General features: G+C 40.8%; 1 protein-coding gene across 1 annotated transcript; it reads left to right on the forward strand.

Moving 5' to 3' along the window:
- Positions 1-275: 275 nt before the first annotated feature.
- Positions 276-14,952, forward strand: CXCL14 (C-X-C motif chemokine ligand 14). Its single transcript, XM_038411984.2, has 4 exons — positions 276-652; positions 1,566-1,671; positions 9,115-9,225; positions 14,022-14,952. Exons 1-4 carry the CDS (start codon positions 589-591, stop codon positions 14,035-14,037), a joined length of 297 nt encoding a protein of 98 aa, XP_038267912.1. The 5' UTR covers positions 276-588; the 3' UTR covers positions 14,038-14,952.
- The last annotated feature ends 4,340 nt before the right edge of the window (positions 14,953-19,292 follow it).

A 19,292-nucleotide genomic window follows, 5' to 3' on the forward strand; every position in this document is an offset into this window, starting at 1 on the left:
GAAAGCTGTCATTGCTCTAGCTCCTTCATGGCTTATAAACCATCTCAAAATGTAGCTCAGACCAACGCAATTCCCTTCAGACAAACGCATCCACCACAGGCAGAATGGAGCCAACAGCACAGCTCTTTGCGAGCCCCGCACAAGTTGGCTCACGGCACCTGCCCAACGAGTCACAAATACCTGGCACATGTATAAAGAACCTGATTTCCGCATCTTCCTCCCCCTGCCCGTTGGTTTAATGACCCTCCCCCGCTTTCCTTTTCTCTTCCTGAGAATAAGCCCGTCCGATCTCCTGGCTAGGATCATTTCCAACCCCACCCTCCCTTGTATGGAGAAATCGCAGTGAGTTAAGTCGCTCTGCATATTAATGAGTTCGCAGGAAGGGCAGCAGGAGCTGTTTTAAACGAGGACAAGAGGAGGAAAGAGGAAGAGGCAGCTCAGACCAGGCAGCAGCAAGAGAAAGGAATCGAGACGGTCTCAAAGTTCCTGCCCTGGCAGCATCAAGCCGGGGAATCAGTGCACCTGCTCAAAGCCCAGAAGCGAAATCCGACTATATAAGAGAGCTATTTAGCTACCTGAGGTCTTACCATGAAGCCCCTGACAGCAGCTTTACTTCTGCTATTCATTGCAATGTGCTTAGCCACTGCAGAAGGTAAGTTTCTTGAACCTATCCCCCGTTTAAACTTCTTTCCAGTGATTTTTTTCCCCCCCTCGGTATTCTGTGTTTGCCCCTTGAAATATTCTAATGAGATTTATGGTTGTCCTCAGTCTGTATGGGGAAGAATTGATATGATGAATCTGATAGTGGCAGAAGGAAGTTCCAAGGCTGTTGTTTTTTAAGGTGTAGCTAGTGGTAAAACACAGGGGACAAAGTTGTGCCCCCAGTTATAGTTTTACAGCCCATTTATTCTGGTATACGGTATATCTGGGGTAAATGCTCTGAAATCAGTGGAGTTACCCCAGATTTGTGTGGTTGAAAGTGTGCAGAGTTTAGCTTGATACAGTGTAATGGATTGAACTGAGGGTGACATTCTGACAGAGATGTTTTCCAGGAAAATGATGCTTACAAAACTCGGATTTTTGTCAGGCTTGGGATAGACCTTTAGAATTTGTGCAAGTGAGAAATTCAGAAGCACAATTTAGAGGTCCCCCCCCAAGTTCTAGTTGCGAAAGTAGAGTGAAGACAAAAACTGAGAGCTGTATAAGCTTATTCAATTTTACGACAGACTTTAGCTCTTTCCTTTTGCATTTGTTAAAGCTTAGTTTGATCACAGCAGGTGCATTTTAAAAAATCAACACTAACCACATTGATGTACTGTGTATATTTACCACATTTCCAGTACTTTAACATATATTTCTCCGGGAGTTACTAAACCTTTCTGTGGTAAATCAGTAGGAAAATATTGCCATTTTCAGCTCAACAACCCCCCAAAGTGTAAATTTTTATAGGTTTTGACTAACATGACTAATCTGTATATTTACATAAGCTAATGGGGGGGGGGGAATTAAACTGCAATTGGTACACAATAACTTTGTACACAAATGGTAAATATTTTCTCTTGTAGGATCAAAGTGCAAATGCTCAAGAAAGGGTCCTAAGATAAGATTCTCTGCTGTTCAGAAACTGGAAATCAAACCAAAGTATCCACATTGTAAGGAAAAAATGATCATGTAAGTGTTCATGTATGCTTTCTACTAAGTATCAAGTGAATTGCATCTCCCTGTATTGCAACCTCCTTCTTTGTTTTTTAGAATTTCCTGATATACAAATTTCCAACATGTTAGCCATAAGAAAATCTGTAGCTACATGAACAAATCCTATCTGTAGTATGTCAGTAAAGGAGAAACTGCTTAATACTATAAATATCTAAAGAATATTGCTTAAGATAGTAATTATTAGTTTAACAAATGATGATGGTCAAATTCTACTTTCAGCTGCCCAGATGTAAATCCAGAATGCTAAACTCAGGCTACTGTGGATTTACATGGGGAGTAACAAATGAGAACAGAATTTGGTCCACAAAAGTTTCAAGTAACGAAGAATCATCCAAATTCATTGGGGCAAACTTTGTCTCTGCTACACTCATACAATTTCCTTGATTTCAGTGGGGTTGCATGGGTTATAACTGAAAGTGCTTATACAGATAGTAGAATTTTGCAAGAAAAATTTCAAATAGCCATGCATTGATTGATGCTGCAATGAAACCTCAATGGAAACAACTGATAAGCTAAAGTCAAAGGGCGCTCTGAAGATTAGATCAGTGGAGTGCATTACAGTTTAAACCAATGGCATTGCAGGGGAGCACGTTAATGTATCTTGTCTTGTATATTGTAAAAGTGTTTGAAAGGCTTTGCACAAAACACAAACCAGGCTATGTGCCTGCAAAAGACCCATAGGGTCAGAATAGCTGAAAAGACTTATTTTGCTACTGACTCCATTGCTCTGCAAGGACAGAAGATGTACAGACACTTGTTTCTCAATCTATGTATTGTATCATTTTTTTAACATTAGCTTTAATAATATTTTTAAATCTGTTCTTATTAGCTGCTTGTCAGATCGTCACCAAAAAGGCTAGGCATTGAATATCTTGTAGCATTTATTCCTTACCAGTTAATGTTACCAAATTTACTTACACTGAGAAAGATGACGTAATATATCACAGTGCAATAGATGTATATCGCTTCAAAACACAGACTGCTCTGTTACACCAATGGAAATTCTGGGTCAAATTCTTTTTTTAGTTACTCTGATTGGGCCCGATCCTGCCTGCTTTTGAAGTGAATGGCCAAACTCGCCATTCAATAAGGGCAGAATTGAACCCACTCACTTCAAAGCAGCTACCCCAGATTTACAAGCCGTGTAACCGAAAGCAGGATTTGGAAATTGCAGGATTTCGCTAACGCAGCCCAGAACATATTTATATTTAGATGATCAATGCTTGAGTAATTTTTAAAAAATATTTAAATTGTAAAAGAGAGGCATGCTGCCCAAGGCAAAGTCAACTCTCAGGTTCCAAACAAGTCATTTGAAATAAATGTGTTGAGCAAACGTTTTGAATCAACGACCCTTTGAACTCTCACAGGGGCTTAAATAAACAACACTTTGAATTGTCAGAGAGAAAGGCATCTTTGGCAAAGGGGTAATAATATTTAGAATCCAGATGTCCTCCAGTCAGGAGCGGGGCCCTCTTTCCCAGCCAGCGGGTACAAACAGTCATTTCTATTTTATGTCAATCACTTGGGGCTAACAAAAGGAGCTGAAACATGCAGAAGCATAGAAGCAATTGGAGAATTTGCTATACTTCAGTCTGTGCCTTGGAGTATGATTGGCTGCTGGAAAGGCAAGCAGCAATCTGCTCTCCCCAAGCAAGATGCCAGCAGAAGCTGCATGGTGAAGTGCTGTCAAGAAAACAATAACAGGCTTTGCCGGGATAAGTCTGTGAGAGACAACTGCTCCCAAGCACTGGAAGCAGGGCCAGACTTGGCAGCCAAGGGGAGAAGGGGAAATTGTGAGCATGAAAAGAACCTCATTAGTGCAACTTCTCATTTTCAATAAGAATGTCAGGAAAACATATAAAATACTTTAGCTTTTGCTAAAATGCCTTGGCAAAAGAATTAGCTTTCAACCTATGCTCTGATCTTGAGTATAGCTGTGCTAATTTGGAGAACCTCTGTTACCTTAAACCAGTAGGAGAACACTTCAGTCTCTCTGGTCACTCAATAACAAACCTAAAAGTGGCAATTCTTCAACAAAAAAACTTCAAAAACAGACTCCAACGTGAAGCTGCAGAACTGGAATTAATTTGCAAACTGGATACCATCAGATTAAGCCTGAATAGAGACTGGGAGTGGTTGGGTAATTACAAAGCCTAAACTTAATTTCCCCAATACTAATTTCTCCCTACTGTTATTCACACCTTCTTGTCAACTGTCTGTAATGGGCCACTCTCTTACCATTTCAAAAGCTATTTTTCCTCCCTTGGTATCCTGCTGTTACTTGATTTATCTCGTTAGACCGACCTGACCCTTGGTAAAGCAACCCCCATCCTTTCATGTATTTATACCTGCTCCTATATTTTCACTCCATGCATCTGATGAAGTGGGTTCTAACCCACGAAAGCTTATGCCTAAATAAATTTGTTAGTCTACAAGGTGCCACAAGGACTCCTCGTTAGTTTTTCTATTATCTTGCCTTACTCTGGTTTTGCACCCAAGTACTGTAACAAGCTGGCCATTCCTATTCTGTGGAGAGAGAATTTAAGACTTCAGTGGAATTACTCATGATTTACACCAACATAAGAGGAGGAGAAGGCAGAGATGTCATTAGTGCTTTTGTAGGGAGTGACTCTTATCTACTTCAGTGTAACTTGAAATCAGTACTAAAGCGACGTGGGGGACACTGGAACAATTGGAGGGAGCTGTGACCAGAAGCAATTGATGCTGTAGTTTCAGTACAAGACACAGAAAAGTCAGACTCCTGTAATGGATTTTTGTGAAAATAAAATCAGTTAATGATCTTGATTCTCCTCCAACCCTCTCTATAAACCTGACCGTTCTCCAATCTATTTACATGGAAGAAGTATGTAAACTGTAGGGTGACTGGCAGATTGGAGAATACTGGAATATGCTGTTTGGAAGAGATTCATCTAATGACATAAAATATGTAAGTAGAACTGGAAAAGTTTGTGAAAGACAGCAAATCCCTGACCCCTTTGTGTTGTCTAGACCTGCTCTGAGCAGGGTTAGCCAGCATAGTGGCCAGTACCCAAGCAGCTGGTCTACACTGCCACTTTACCATTGCTACCACCAGCTGAGTTGCAGTAGTGGAAGTGTAGACAGCCTGAAAGTGAATTCAGCTAAATATTTGTGAGAAGAATATTTAATTCATTGACAGAATGGCAAAATTCTCCTTTAATTTCATGGCAGCCAGATCACCCTATTAAAAACATAATGAATAAAACTCTACACTGATTTATATTCCATCCAGTTCCTATCACTCACAAACATTTGGATACACACACACACACACACACACACACACACACACACACACACTATATCCTATATATTGCTCAAAGACTTAAGAACTCTTATTGGTGTTAATGGAAACTGCCAACAGAGATAAGAGTTTCTTTATTCTATTTAAAAAGCAGAAGGAAACAGTGCAACTTCCTAGAACACATCTTGTCTTTGTGTACAAGAAGCTTTATGGCTGTATATAGGAGAAGAGTTATACCAAAGCTGCTTGGTACAATATGCAGATGATTTTATGCAAAAGCTGGACATGCTAGCCCTGATTCTAAAATGTGTTACCCAGCTCAGCCACATGGCTATGGGGTGGCTTGGACCTTCTTCTCTTGTCCCCAGTTTGTAGTTGGGCAAAGCAGCCAGGAATCCGATAGATCCAGCCAGCTGAGATTTCCCCTTGACTAAGGAGTTGAGCCATCATAACAGCACTATACCACCTGGTTACTTTCCCCAAGGTAAAGAGATTGGCCAGGGCAAAGGAATGTAGCTTTAACTATTTTTAGCTGTCAAATGGCCCCTTGAAGCCATAATCAGATGATCATAAGTTAGGGAAGTGGACCAATCCCCATCCAAACTCATAATCCTAGGGGCCGGCAAAGATACTATACAGCTACCTTTGGTCCCTTGGTGTACACCCCTAATCTCAGAGTGACACAAATATGCAGGAAGCCACTCAACATCAGACTTGCTGCAAAACTGTCTTTGAAGTGGATGCTGTAAAATATGCAGAATGACCGCCAGCTGAGATTAACCAAGCTCTCTGCATACGGGTTTGCCCATGGGGTAACTCTCATTTGGCTCACCGGGGGGAGCTGCAGCCTTCCCAACACCAATGTTAACTCGGCTGGGGAAATGTGCAGGAATCGTATGCACACAGAGAACAAGTGCAGCTACAGGGTGAGAAATTCGGTTAAATGGCAAAGTCTATTCTAGTGGCTGGCTTCCAGTTGGCAGTCATAGGAGGTGCTAACTGGGTTACCCATGACCCATATACTATACAAAACCCCAATGGCAAAAGAGTACATCAGTTATTAAAGTATGGTTTAACTGTATGGATTTATCCAAAAACCTATTAGGAATTTGGAATATCCCTTCAAAAGAAAGCCTAGCCTTCAGGATTGTTTTTGCCCCCAGCACAAAGTTAACATGGTATCAGTGCAAATAAAGTTCCCTTGATCACTTTTCTGAAGCAGAGTTATGCACCGTTGTTCTCCAGAGGCCCTGCACCTCTTCTACTGTGGTTTTAGTTTGTCATTTTCTGAAAATATTCTGTACGCTCCTTCAGCCAAACAGCACGGACTGAGTTCTGATTTCATATCTTCTCCCTCCCCCCCGGCCCCATCAACACACACACACACACACACAAATCCCACTACCAAGACAATAACCATTGGACACAAATACTATTCCTCAATCTTGAGTCCATTAAAACTCACTGCCCACCGGTCTCAGTTCTCCCATTCAGTTCAATGAGAAAGTGTTCTCTATGGATTGAACCACACAGGAATTATCTTAGTGAGGCCCACGGTACAGGAACTCCTCACTTAAAGTCATCCCGGTTAACATTGTTTCGTTGTTACGGTGCTGATCAATGAGGGAACATGCTCGTTTAATGTTGCACAATGCTCCCTTATGATGTTTGGCAGCTGCCTGCTTTGTCCACTGCTTGCAGGAAGAGCAGCCCATTGGAGCTAGCTGGTGGGGGCTTGGAACCAGGGTGGGCCGGCAGCCCCCCATCAGATCCCTGCTCCCCTAAGTTCTCTGTGCAGCAGCCACCCAGCAGGCTACCAATTGCTGGCAGTTCAGCTGTCCCTCCCCCCACTGCCATGCGTTGCTCCTGCCCTCTGCCTTGGAGCTGCTCCCCGAGCCTCCCGCTTGCTGGGAGGGGGGAAGAGGGGAGCTAATGTCAGGGTGTCCCCCTCCTCCCTGCCCCTCGCTTACCCCATCTCCAGAGAGTGGAGGTGGGTGGGGAGACACACGACAGGGCTTAGGTCAGAGGGAGCCTGCTGGCAGCAACTGCTGTCTCAACTTCCTGGTCTACTTAAAAAGGCAATCAACTTAGAGTGGTTCAGCGTACTTAGAGAGGCAATGCACATCTCACTCACTCACACACACAGAAGGTGTGTGTCTCTGTCTCTGTCTGCCATGCTGTCTCCCCTCCCTCCATTCCTGCTGCCTTGTAAAGTGTGAGGCTACATTAACAACAATGTGTTAACCCTTGAGGGCTCAGCTGAGTTCTAGTTCATCATTTAGCAGTAAGGCATTCCCTGGGAAATATCCCACCCTTTGACTCCACCACCTCAACCAAGCTTCACAATCATCATTGCTTTGTACAGTATTAAATTGTTTGTTTAAAACGTGTACTGTGTATACATATATATAATATAGCCTTTTGTCTGGTGAAAAAAATTTCCCTGGAACCTAACCCCCACTATTTACATTAATTCTTATGGGGAAATTGGATTTGCTTAACATCGTTTTGCTTAAAGTTGCATTTTTCAGGAACATAACTACAACATTAAGCGAGGAGTTACTGTATGAGGAGAGGGTCTGAATGTTGTAGCATTGATTCCCCTCCCCCAGCATGCATACAGACCCTTAACACCTTTTCCCGCTCCTATTGTTCATGCTTCTGATACAAGTGGTTTGATGTCTTGTGCTTTTGCAGCATTAGTTTGCCTCTTACTGAGAGCAAAACCAAGAAAAGCTAGAATTCAGCCTCCATTCTTTGACTAGGCAGTGAAAGACATACCGAGACCCTGGGCCAGCCCTGTGGAGCTCCAACCAAGAATTCAGTCCAGTAGCCAGAGCTGAAGAAAAGGCCACGTTTCAACCCACTCTTTGTCCTTTGTCTGAATTTTGCGTTGTGGTATCCCTTGCTGATTTGTAGACTGGGTATAAAAAAAAAAGGTACAAAAAAGGTATTTTCATCCAAAAATGGGCCCCTTTTTCAAAAATGAAACTTTTGTGAAAAATTCTCAACAATCTCAGAATTTTCCATTTTCCTGGAATTTTTAACAGAAATTTTTACCAACTTAATATTCTAAATTGTTTTTTGAAATGTTTTTCGTTTAACCAAAAACTGTGGTTCCATACTAAAAGCCAGGTTTCTTGAAAATGAGCATTTTGGATAAAAAATGTGGTAAAACATACCAGAAAAAGTTGCCAGAAGTGGAAAATGGAACCATTTTGAATCCTTAGAACTAAAAGCAACTTTGAAATTTAGCATGTTTTTACGAAGTTATTTTCCCATTTCTAGACCAGCTCTGCTGGTTTGTCAGTGAAAGCATGACATCACCTGGATCATGATAGACCATTAATTAACCAGCATTAAATGGTTGACACTCCAAACAAAGGACAGAGTAGGAGGAAACCAGAAGGGCAAGGAAGTAAATTGGCCATGTGTTGCCTTCTTGCCCAGTCTTATTTCCAGGATGAGGTGCCTTTCAGTGCCTTTTTTCCAGTCCTTGTGTGGTTCATCTCCTATGCAGCTATGGGCAAGTTTGAATGGATCGGACAGCACGCTGATAAAGCTAGAGATGGTCCCAGGTGGCTTCTGTCTTCCTTGTGCCCCAGACTAGACCCTTTTGGGTCTCCAGAAACTTGCAAAGCACATTAGTACTGCTAATGAAAGCATGACTGCATACAAAGTCAGTGATCCAGGTCTAATCCTTATTCTTCCAAATAGCATTTGCACGTGCTAGAATTACTTGTCTAAGAAAAGGTTTGCAGGACTGGGCCCTAATTGACCATGTTATTTAAATCAGTTATTAAACCCCACTATAAATGTTTGATAGAGGGTGGAGTACGACCAATGATTAAAAATTATGGGCACTTCAGCTGGTGTAAATTGGCCTAACTCCATTGGGGACCATGGAGCTACACCAGCAGTTTTATTATTGCAAATTCAAATTTTACCAAGGAACATAGTAGCTTGTTATCCTCTCAGTGCACATGTGCAACTCATTAATGTGAATGAAATACCTAGCGCAAGAGAGAGCCAGTTGTTTTTTTATGAAATGCTCACAGTGACCAATGTGAGTTATTCAAGATCTTTCTGTAGTGATCATTCCTCTTCCATTTCAGTGTAACTATGCAGTCACGATTCAGAGGAGGACAGCAGCACTGCTTGCATCCCAAACTCCAAAGCACAAAGAGATTAGTTAAGTGGTACACAATATGGAAGGAGAAACGCAGGTGAGTACTAATGTCACTAAGCAAAAGATGCTCCTGTTTTCTGTGGGATAAAAAGTGATGTCATTATCAGTAACCAAATTTATTCCTTTCGGGAAATAACGTACCTTTCTTGCTTGAATGCTTGAGACATGGCAGCACAGAACAATTGGGTGTAATAGTCCAAATGGCTCTCTCCCTCTCTGGAATATGGCACAAATACTAATTAGACTGAAATGGCCAAGATAGCCCATTAGTTTAGTTGCTTCTGGGTCTATTTTTTTTTTTTTACGCATCACAGCTTGAAGGTGAAAAATGTGATGCAAGGTTAGATACTGTTAAGATATTGAGGTTACTGTCTAAATGCCTACAGTAAAATTCTCGTACTCTGAACAATCAATTCAATGCAATTGATTTATTTGATAAAACCTACAAATTACATCTGTAAATAGTAAAATAATATAACTGGCTCGGAATGCTGTTTATTCCTAGTTTATTCCTCTGAATGCAGTGTATTCCTAGGGATAGGCTGCTCTGAGAATAAACAGTAATACTTTGCACTTGCACAATACTTTTTATCTGATGCTTTCAAAGTTTGTTACACCTTATTGCCTCCAAATCAGAGATAAGGAAGCCAAGGCAAATAAAGGCTAAGTTACTTGCCTATGGTCAAACATAAAGTCGGTGGCAGAGTTGGGAACAGAAACCAGGTCTCCTGAGTTCAGGTCCCATGCTCTAAGCACTAGGAAACACTACCACCCTATATTTGATTACCCAGATTTTAGCACATTTTCACCAAGCTGTAATTTCATGATATAACTCTCTATAGCTTGATTGCAGGATGCAATGCTACCTTTCCCCTGCCAACCTGGCCTTTGCATAAGCTGAGCCATTAGTGATAAACCGAAAAGAAACACAGACATAAATGAACACCAGATTTAAAATGGATTATGTTGTCTGTGTAAATAATTAAGAAGCCTAAAGGAACAAAGGGGAGTTAGCTGCTCACCGGCCCATTGGTGCTGAAATGGAGTTAGATGCCCTGTAATAATCTTCCCCTTAGTAGGGATGTCCAGTGATTTCTTAGAGCTCATTATTAATTGAAGAGCTGAGGCAGGGAGTGTAAGAAAGCTCCACTTCCTCTCACTCCCCGTAGCTAGTCTTCACATTTCTTTTGGTAGGAAAAGAGTAGTAAAGGGAAGACTTACTGTATTCAGAACTTAAAGGATATCCTTGGGAGGAATGAAAGATCTTACCACCGACTCCAGTAACCATACCCTTGAGCACAAATATTACTCACACTGGTTTAAATTCACTCTTTTTGGTAGAATATCGCTTAACTTGTGCAGCACCCCAGCATGGGGGATGTCCTGATGTGCGCATCTCTCTGCACCTGCTGTATGCTGGGGAAAGTTGGGATAGCTTAGTGGTTTGAGCATTGGCCTGCTAAACCCAACGTTATGAGTTCAATCCTTGAGGGGGCCATTTAGGGATCTGGGGCAAAAATTGGGATTGGTCCTGCTTTGGGCAGGGGATTGGACTAGATGACCTCCTGAGGTCCCTTCCAATCCTGAGATTCTATGAAATAATTACACATATTCATGTGTTTAAAAGAACTAGGAATTTGCTCAGCATGTTCTGAGTACAGTGACAGCATACTGACACCTTCTGTAAACCTGGGGAAATATTCTGTTTAGAGTCCTCCCCAGCCTATATTTTACTATCTGCATGTCTGTTCTCCTCCATGGAAGTTTATTCCCCTTCATGGAAGTCGGTGTCATGCGCCTTGGTATCTCAAGACTGGGTTCCACTTCAGGGCAGACTGTTCTACTAACAGGGAAGTTACCCCGGTGCCAGTTGTGACTCTAACTCCTTAGACACAGCAGCTTCCCCCGCACTGCTTATTAACTCCCTAGGCTTTTGCCAGCCTCAGTATAGAACTTCAACAGTCCCCTTGGAAACCCCAGTCCCTCTTGACACTAAGTAAGTGGACCCCTGTGAAATTAGGTCCCTTTCACTGTAATGTCACAGAACATCCAAGTTCCATGGTTCTCAAAGGACCAGACGCACCACAGGTCAGTCAGTTCCTCCTTAGATCTCCCTCCTTTACCCAATGAGGCAACATTCGGTCCAATCCTATAATAAACTTATTTAGGCTGTATAGATTAAATGAAAGTGAAGCAAGAGATATTTGCACAACGCTAAGAATACGAAAGACACAGACAGACAAAGACAAACTTAGGTTATTATCTTATAAAACTTCTGTTTGAAGTAACACCGTCTTACAAGTTCAGCTTCTGAGGCTTATCCCAGCTGTGGCAGCTAAAGGCCCTTTACTTGGGAGACAAAGCCCTTGCTTCTTAGGAGCCAATCAAGTATAAAGCCCTGTGTCCTTCCAGTAGGCAGCTTTTATCCAAAACCCCTGACATCTGATTGTTCTGACCCCAGAGGTAACAGATGCAAAAGGTGATGGGGGAGTCCAGGAGGTAATTCTTTGGTGATGTCATCCTGTGTTACTCATCCCTGGGTAGAAGTTTCCCCTTCTTTATTGTCCTGTAAACTGTACCTACCTCCTGTACTGAGACTCAAGGAGTTTCCTTGGGACATGTTGCTTTTCAATGGGTGTCAGTTGACACTCTGCCCCCTAAGGGCTGTAGCCATTTCTATGGGTGAAACTCAGCAATGATTAATGGCTCTTGTTATCATGAGGTCTGTCCCAGCCATGTGAGAGTTATGTAATGCACATGTACAGTTATTACTCTTAACATGAGCAATACAGAGAAGTGTCTGAGCATTACAGTCATCCATTCACCAGCATTTAGGAAAGTCCAAGCACTACATGTTTTACTGCAGTTTTAACAACTTAGGCTTAATGCTGGTGAACATTATTAAAATTTACAGACTCTCAGTTGATACATAGCCTAGAGTTGGCCTAAGCCTCCAGCTTTACAGCATGATCCTGTTATCTTTCGCCTCCTGCTTATTCCCCACCTGAAGTCTCAATTCCCCTTTTGCAACAGCACATCCAGTTGTTTTTGATATCATGATGATGTCAGAAGCATGGAAGAAGGGGCTAGATTTAGCCCTGGAATACACTGTCAGGGCACATGTCCCCAGTGGCTGCAGATCCATCAGGAAGGATGCTGGGATGGCTAAAGGTTCCTGCCACTCCTCTGCCCTCCAAGTGGACGGTTGTTAGTTGCACAACCCTGGAAGTGGGCAGCACTGGCCTATGGAGGGGAGAATTGCTAGGTTGGACACAGAGTGTACTGAAACTCATCACAACTTAGAGAATCAACTCCAGGAGAATCTCCAGAGAGTAGTGGTGTTTAGAGCGGCTCTGGGTTCTTCCTCCCACCCTCCCTCCACCAAGGAAATTTTTGAAGAAAATGAAAAACTTTTCTTTTTGCCAACATTTTCAGCCAAAGAAGTTAAAGCCCAGAAGATTTTGGCCAAAAACCAAAAGATTTGGCTGAAAACCTGGATTTTAGCTTGAAATATTATGACTAAAAATGAAATTTTCCACAGCAACCAGATACCTTTTACAAAAAAAAATTTCATTGTGATGAAAACATACATTTCCATCCAAAAACAGCTTTGATGGTAAAATTTTCCACCAGCCCTAGTGGTCTACAAAGCTTGCCTGGGGATAATCTGAGGATGAGGTAGATGTAAGCTGCCGCTACCAGCAGCAGCAGGATTCATAGATATTAAGGTCAGAAGGGACCATTATGATCATCTAGTCTGACCTCCTGCACAACGCAGGCCACAGAATCTCACCCACCCACTCCTACAAAAAACCTCTCACCTATGTCTGAGCTATTGAAGTCTTCAAATCGTGCCCCATGCTACAGAGGAAGGCGAAAAACCTCCAGAGCCTCTTCCAATCTGCCCTGGAGGAAAATTCCTTCCCAACCCCAAATATGGCGATCAACTAAAGCCTGAGCATATGGGCAAGATTCACCAGCCAGATACCCAGGAAAGAATTTTCTGTAGTAACTCGGATCCCACCCCATCTAACATCCCATCACAGGCTATTGGGCCTATTTACCATGAATATTTCAAAATCAATTAATTAAGTGAGCCCAACTGCAGGAGTATAGAGAGAAGCAACAGGAGCAGACGAACATCTCAGAAACCAAGAGCCTGATTTAATCCGAGCGTGCCTTGTAATAAAAGTTTAGGGAAGAGACAAAATATGTGATGTTTGGAACCCAGTGTCATTGCCATCAAAGTCAAATAGGGTTTTGCTAATTACTTCAGTGAGAGCTGGATTAAGCCCATCGAATGCTTTTTCATGAGGTGTCAGTGGTTTTTAAAGTCAAATATAGTGTAAAAATGAATTCCTGCTTTCCCAAAATATCTCTGGGGCCAATTATAACCATGCCACTGTAGATTGTTTTAATCTGTGGAGACTGCATGCCTGGAATGTTTCAGCAATATTAGAGGGAAAGTTAAGTAATTCTTCTTTTAAATATTTAGACTAGCAACATATTTTTCACATATTAGCTTTTATTTTTCCCAGCTGTTGGGATGTGGAGTCCCTCATTTAAAATATCCTACTAATCCTTTCAGTGGTAGATTTGACCACTCTCAGTGCATTCAAGAAAGGAAGAAGGGTGGAAAATTAGGACCAAATTCTGTTTTCAGTTGTGCCAATACAACTGATTCTGCGGAAGTTAGTGACATTCCTCCTGATTTCCACCAGTGTAAATGAGTGCAGAATTTGGCTTCTAGTGTTTAATCACCAGGATGGTGGGGAAAGTTTTAACTGTAATCAAAATGACTTAAATACCTAGCTCTCTGTTTTTATTTCCCAGGGTTTATGAAGAATAAGAAGAAAACTCTTGGTAAAAGGAACTGAATTTGTTTGGCTGACTTAAGGAATGGACTCTGCAAAGAATATTTCTCTCTTACAGACATAAGACACAAATTCTATATTATTATAAAGCACTTTTTATCAAGGGTCAATTTTTACATTTTATAGCTGTGTGCAGAAGGCTCCCAGATTTGTCTCTTGCACACTTCAAATTTCATATCTGTCCGCTTTATACTGAGATTGTGAAAACTCATGCTTTTCGTTTTAAATAAATGCTTTTTTTTGTATTCATTCATGCATCACTATGATTACAATCGAGCTTTATAAGCTCATTAGACAAACAATATTTGTAGCGGTATTATATAATGGTGTCCTTTATCCTTTTGTACTGGGAAAGCTTTAGTGGTGTGCTTAGGGTTTCTAGTAATGTTGTCGAATTATGGTGGAAGCAGCACAATGTAGGGACTGAGGAACGGCTTGCTGTATAACATGCTACTGAAGTGTAGAGGCATACATAGCTGCAGAGATGAGGTTCCTTAGTGGCTTGTCAAATGGCTACGAACATCACTTTGTATCTGTTCTTTAATGAAACAGGGTCTTGCTGAAAGGTGAAATGTATTACATACCCCCACTGAATGTTTTACATATATTAGAAAACATTTCTAGAGCAGTTTTATTACTAAAAATGTGTTTGATCTTTTTTCACCTGAGGTTCTTGTGAAAAGTTTGCAGCTTCATCAGTTTTCAGCTATTTTAATTTTCAAGAATATTGTATATGATTTTGTAGATTTGTAGCAAAAATCTTTGAAAGGTACCTTTTTATGAAAAATTGGAGAGGGCAAACATATAAAATATATATGGTTTAGTCACAAAGCAACATATTCATAATTTTGAATGTAATACTTAAATATTAAGCAGTGCTTTCCTTTTTTAACAAATAAAATAACAAAACTACCTTTTCATGTGTAAATATACTACAGGGAGTCTCACTATATTATCTTTCTGTATAATGTATTGTACTGCTAAATTATCATCTGCTATTTAAATGTTTGAAATATTTAGAAAGTTGCATGCAGACTTCATATTTCTTTCTAAAAACAAATGGAAAAATAAGTAATAAAATGTATTTAAACATGCAAAGGCTGTTTTTCAATTTCATTAAGACACTGTGAAACTCAGTCCACTTCTTATGTTTTTCAACGTTGGTGAAAGAAACTTCAAATACAAAGTAGCAGTGGATATCCTGAGAATGTCATTTATGGCCAATTCACGTCTCACTGACCTCAGTAGAAATTGGACTGGACCTTAAATCTAGAGAACCTGCCTATGTGAAAATGATATACATTCCCAGTGCAGTGGATATGAAGGCCTTTGTGGATATTATGTTTAATACTACTAGGGTTGCAGGGTAAAGCACCCAAGTTCAGGAAATAGTGTACAATAAAGTAAAATGGGTTTCTCCTAATAGTAAAATAAGATCGTGAAATCCACATGCCACTGAAGTGTGATGTCAGTGATATTTGTGATACTTACAAAATATCAACCATCCACAGTACAGCCTAATGTTTTATTACACAGAGGGCCAAATACTGCTTGATTTTCTCATTTATTTATTTAAATCAGTTGGACTCACATGTGCAAGGTGAGTAAGATTTAACTCATTAGGCAATCTATAACCTTTGTATTTCCTGACTTTAGGAGTGAAAGCCTGGCCCATTGAAATCAAGGAACAGGATTTCACCTCAGATGTTTAAAGTTGTTAACATGAACATAAATGTTTGCATGTAATATATTTGTCTTCACTCAATACACGCTGTAGACGCAAGCATGTACATAACAAATGAACATACTAGTATAACAGACAACTTGAGTACATTAGTATGACTAACAATGTCTATAATTTGAGGATTTGAATTCTTATTATTTTAAAGTCAATTATAAAGCTTATGAGAAATGTCTAATTAGCAGCATTGCAAGCTGGTATCCTCCATTGAAAGTACTATTATTGCATGAGCAAATGCAAGGGACATTTACCTTGCCATCTTTCTATTTTCACCAATGTGCCTTACCACTAAACATCTGACTTTTTGTAAATCTGGTGTAAACTGATTTTTCCTCCACTAGTTTCAATGACATTGGGAATTTATCCATGTTGCAATGGAAAAGCAACTGCCCCACATCTGGCTCGGGCCATGTCCCAGATGTTGGCAGTCAAGGGGACGCCAGATCTACTAACGGTCAAGCTGCACTGTGGTGCCAGAGTGGCACATGGCAGCTGGAGTGCAGGGTGGGATCTGGTCCACTGCCTGGAATATTTTGTGCAGTTGATGAAAAATCATCATAGTTGGTTTTTATGTAAAATAAAATGGGCTGGCTTAGGCAACTTCACACCATCCATTTTTAGCCATCACAGTGTGTTCAGTAGAGCAGCCACAGCTAATGATGACAATGAGATAGGCATCTGCTTCTCCACCGCATGTTCCAAACGTGTAACTTTATTTGTAGACTAAGAGAATGTGTGCTCTAAATGGTCTCCATTACATTAAACTGGGTAACTTGATGGAAATCTGACAACAAAAATCTAAGGCTATGTCTACACTACAGCTTATGTTGGCATAATTTGTCACCCAGGGGTGTGAAAAAATCACCCCCCTGAGTGACATATGTTATGATGACATAGACACTCATGAGCGCAGCGCTCTGTTGGCTGGAGAACTTCTATCGCCAACATCCCTTCTGCCGTTCGCAGAGGTGGTTTTATTATGCCCACAGGAGATCTCTCTCCCATCGGCATAGAACGTCTTCACCAGATTCGCTCTTGGTACAGCTATGCCGCTGCACATATAGACATGCCTAGACCCTTATCCTCTTCTTTGCCTTTAACCTCAGCAGCAGCCAAAAGGCAAAGAGTTTCAGGGTATCTCTGCACCTCAGCAGAACAATTTCCACACAGAGCATCAAGGTTGTCAATGAAGCTCTGCTGTGGTTGATTTGATTCTCTTGTTCATACTGCAGCTGTTAAAAATATGAGTTTTCTACAACCTGGGTTGAACAAACAGCAGACTAACAGTGCACTGTTCCGCAAAAAGAAAACGTGTAAGTCAGACTGTAACCTTATAATAACTGTAAAGTCAGCACTAGTTCAAATATATCCAAATCACATGGTGTCTTTAAATAGTCTCTCTTTCCATTCTTTCTTTTCTGTATCTAACAGCTTTCAACAAAGATTGTGCATAACTCTCTTCCAAAAATGTATCTCTATTAAATAACCAAGCAAATGCCTGTTTTAGCTAAAGGACCTGGTCAGTTTCAAATAGAAGAAAATAAGTTGGGTGCTTCCTGATGCCAACTTCAGCAGAGAAGGGTGTCTGCTCTCATTGCAATGTAGGATGAATGAGAGTACGGTGCTCAGCATATTTTGCAAATACTAGAGGAAGATGCTTTCCTTTCTCAAATCTACTTTTGGCATGTAGCTATCCCTATAACTGCTTAGCCCACATGCTCTCAATTGGAGACCTTCCACTCAGTGCCAATGGTAGTAGCTTTCTAAAAAAAACTGGATTTACCCAGTTCAGTTCATAATCCAAATGCAAAACAACTATCTTTAAACACAACCCCTCGGAAATGCTATATTTTTAATTTTCCAAGGACATTAATGGTCATGAAAAGTCCCCAAATGACAGTCCTGGGGCTTAAAGTTCCCTCTCCATGCACGGAGCAGTTGAGTACAAGGAACACCGTTATAAGCAGTATTGTTGTAGCTGTGTCAGTCCCAGGATATTAGAGAGAAGAGGTGGGTGAGGTAATATCTTTTGTGGGACCAACTTATGTTGATGAAAGAGACAAGCTTTTGAGACACACAGAGGGCATGTTTGACATTTTTACTGAGAATTATATACCTTATAGAGACCATCCACTTGTGCCAGACTAGCTTATGGAAAATTCCTCTATCTTCTAATATCTAGCACAGGATTGCCTTTTGCTAGAAAAAATTGTTGTTGGTGGTGTTTTGCTGGCTTGTTTGTTTTTTATGAAACGCATCCTTGGCAGTATGTATTTAAATTATAGGGGGAAATGTTTGTGAACTTGAACCAATTTTGCAAACCCTGAAAAACACATCTGTAGTTTGCAAAGTTAATAAAGCTTCCAAGGCTATGAGGTGTGACCATCTCTACTAGTGAGCCTTCAGTGATAATAAGAAATAATGTCTGTCAAGCACTGGAAATGTCAGCTGTTTCCCAACAGCTGAAACACTCCTCTTTAAAAATTTTAAAAGAATAAAAGCACATGTAATTTAAAGACTATTTAAAGTAGTTAGACCCCCTGTTCTCCACTGCAGTGTTGTCCTCTCCTGTGTATACAAATACACAAACCCAATCTTAATGTCCTTTGAAATGCATAGATTCATAACCAATTTACTATCCATTGCTCCTAGTGGGTGAAATCCTGGCCCCAATTGAGTCAATGGTAAAAACTGCCATTAACCACAATGGGGGCAAGTTTCCCCATTGACTTTAATGAGATTTCATGGGGTAACTAAAAGCAGGATATGAACCCACAGTATTTATAGAAACAGAACACCAACTTCGTGTCACGTGCATCTGAGAGCCACATCAGTCCGTTTTCGGAAGCCAAGAGGCACCTGCAGCACAAGTGACAGAAGAAAAATATCTTTAAGAATGTAAAAGTGTGGATGGTCAGGAAGGTTGAATGGAAAAACATTTAATTCCCCTTTCTCAGAGTGTGGTGCTGCAGTTTCCTTTGATCCGGTTGTTCTGATGCCAACTGTGGTTGTTATGCTTGTATTGACAATAAAGAAGAGTGAGCTACTGCTAAAGCAGAAAGAGGAGTTGTTTGAGATACGAATCCTTTGTCTCCCCATGTGTCCAATCCAGTGGGATGTATAACCAATGCATGTATAGAACGTGATAAATACTGTATGTATAGTATACCATATGTCATATATACCTTATATACTTTTGTGTGTTAAGCTACACGTCTCACAGATTTCAGTGTGATACCCAGACTCACCTGGATATATGGTCCTAAAATATAAAGTATGAGCCAGCCTCTATCCCCGGCTACCCCGGTACAACTCAAGTGTCCTGCTGCTGTATGGAAAGCAGGTAGTTGAAATGTCATTGTTAAAGGGACCCATTGAAAGCACATTATGGAGACTGTAAATCCAAACATATAAAATATATATTAAATAGTAGAAAGCTGAACTGGCTTGGTCAAAAGGTGATTTTTCTTTTCATAGATACATAGACTT

The sequence above is a fragment of the Dermochelys coriacea genome, chromosome 8 (assembly GCF_009764565.3).
Source record: "Dermochelys coriacea isolate rDerCor1 chromosome 8, rDerCor1.pri.v4, whole genome shotgun sequence".
NCBI classification, from domain to species: domain Eukaryota; kingdom Metazoa; phylum Chordata; order Testudines; family Dermochelyidae; genus Dermochelys; species Dermochelys coriacea.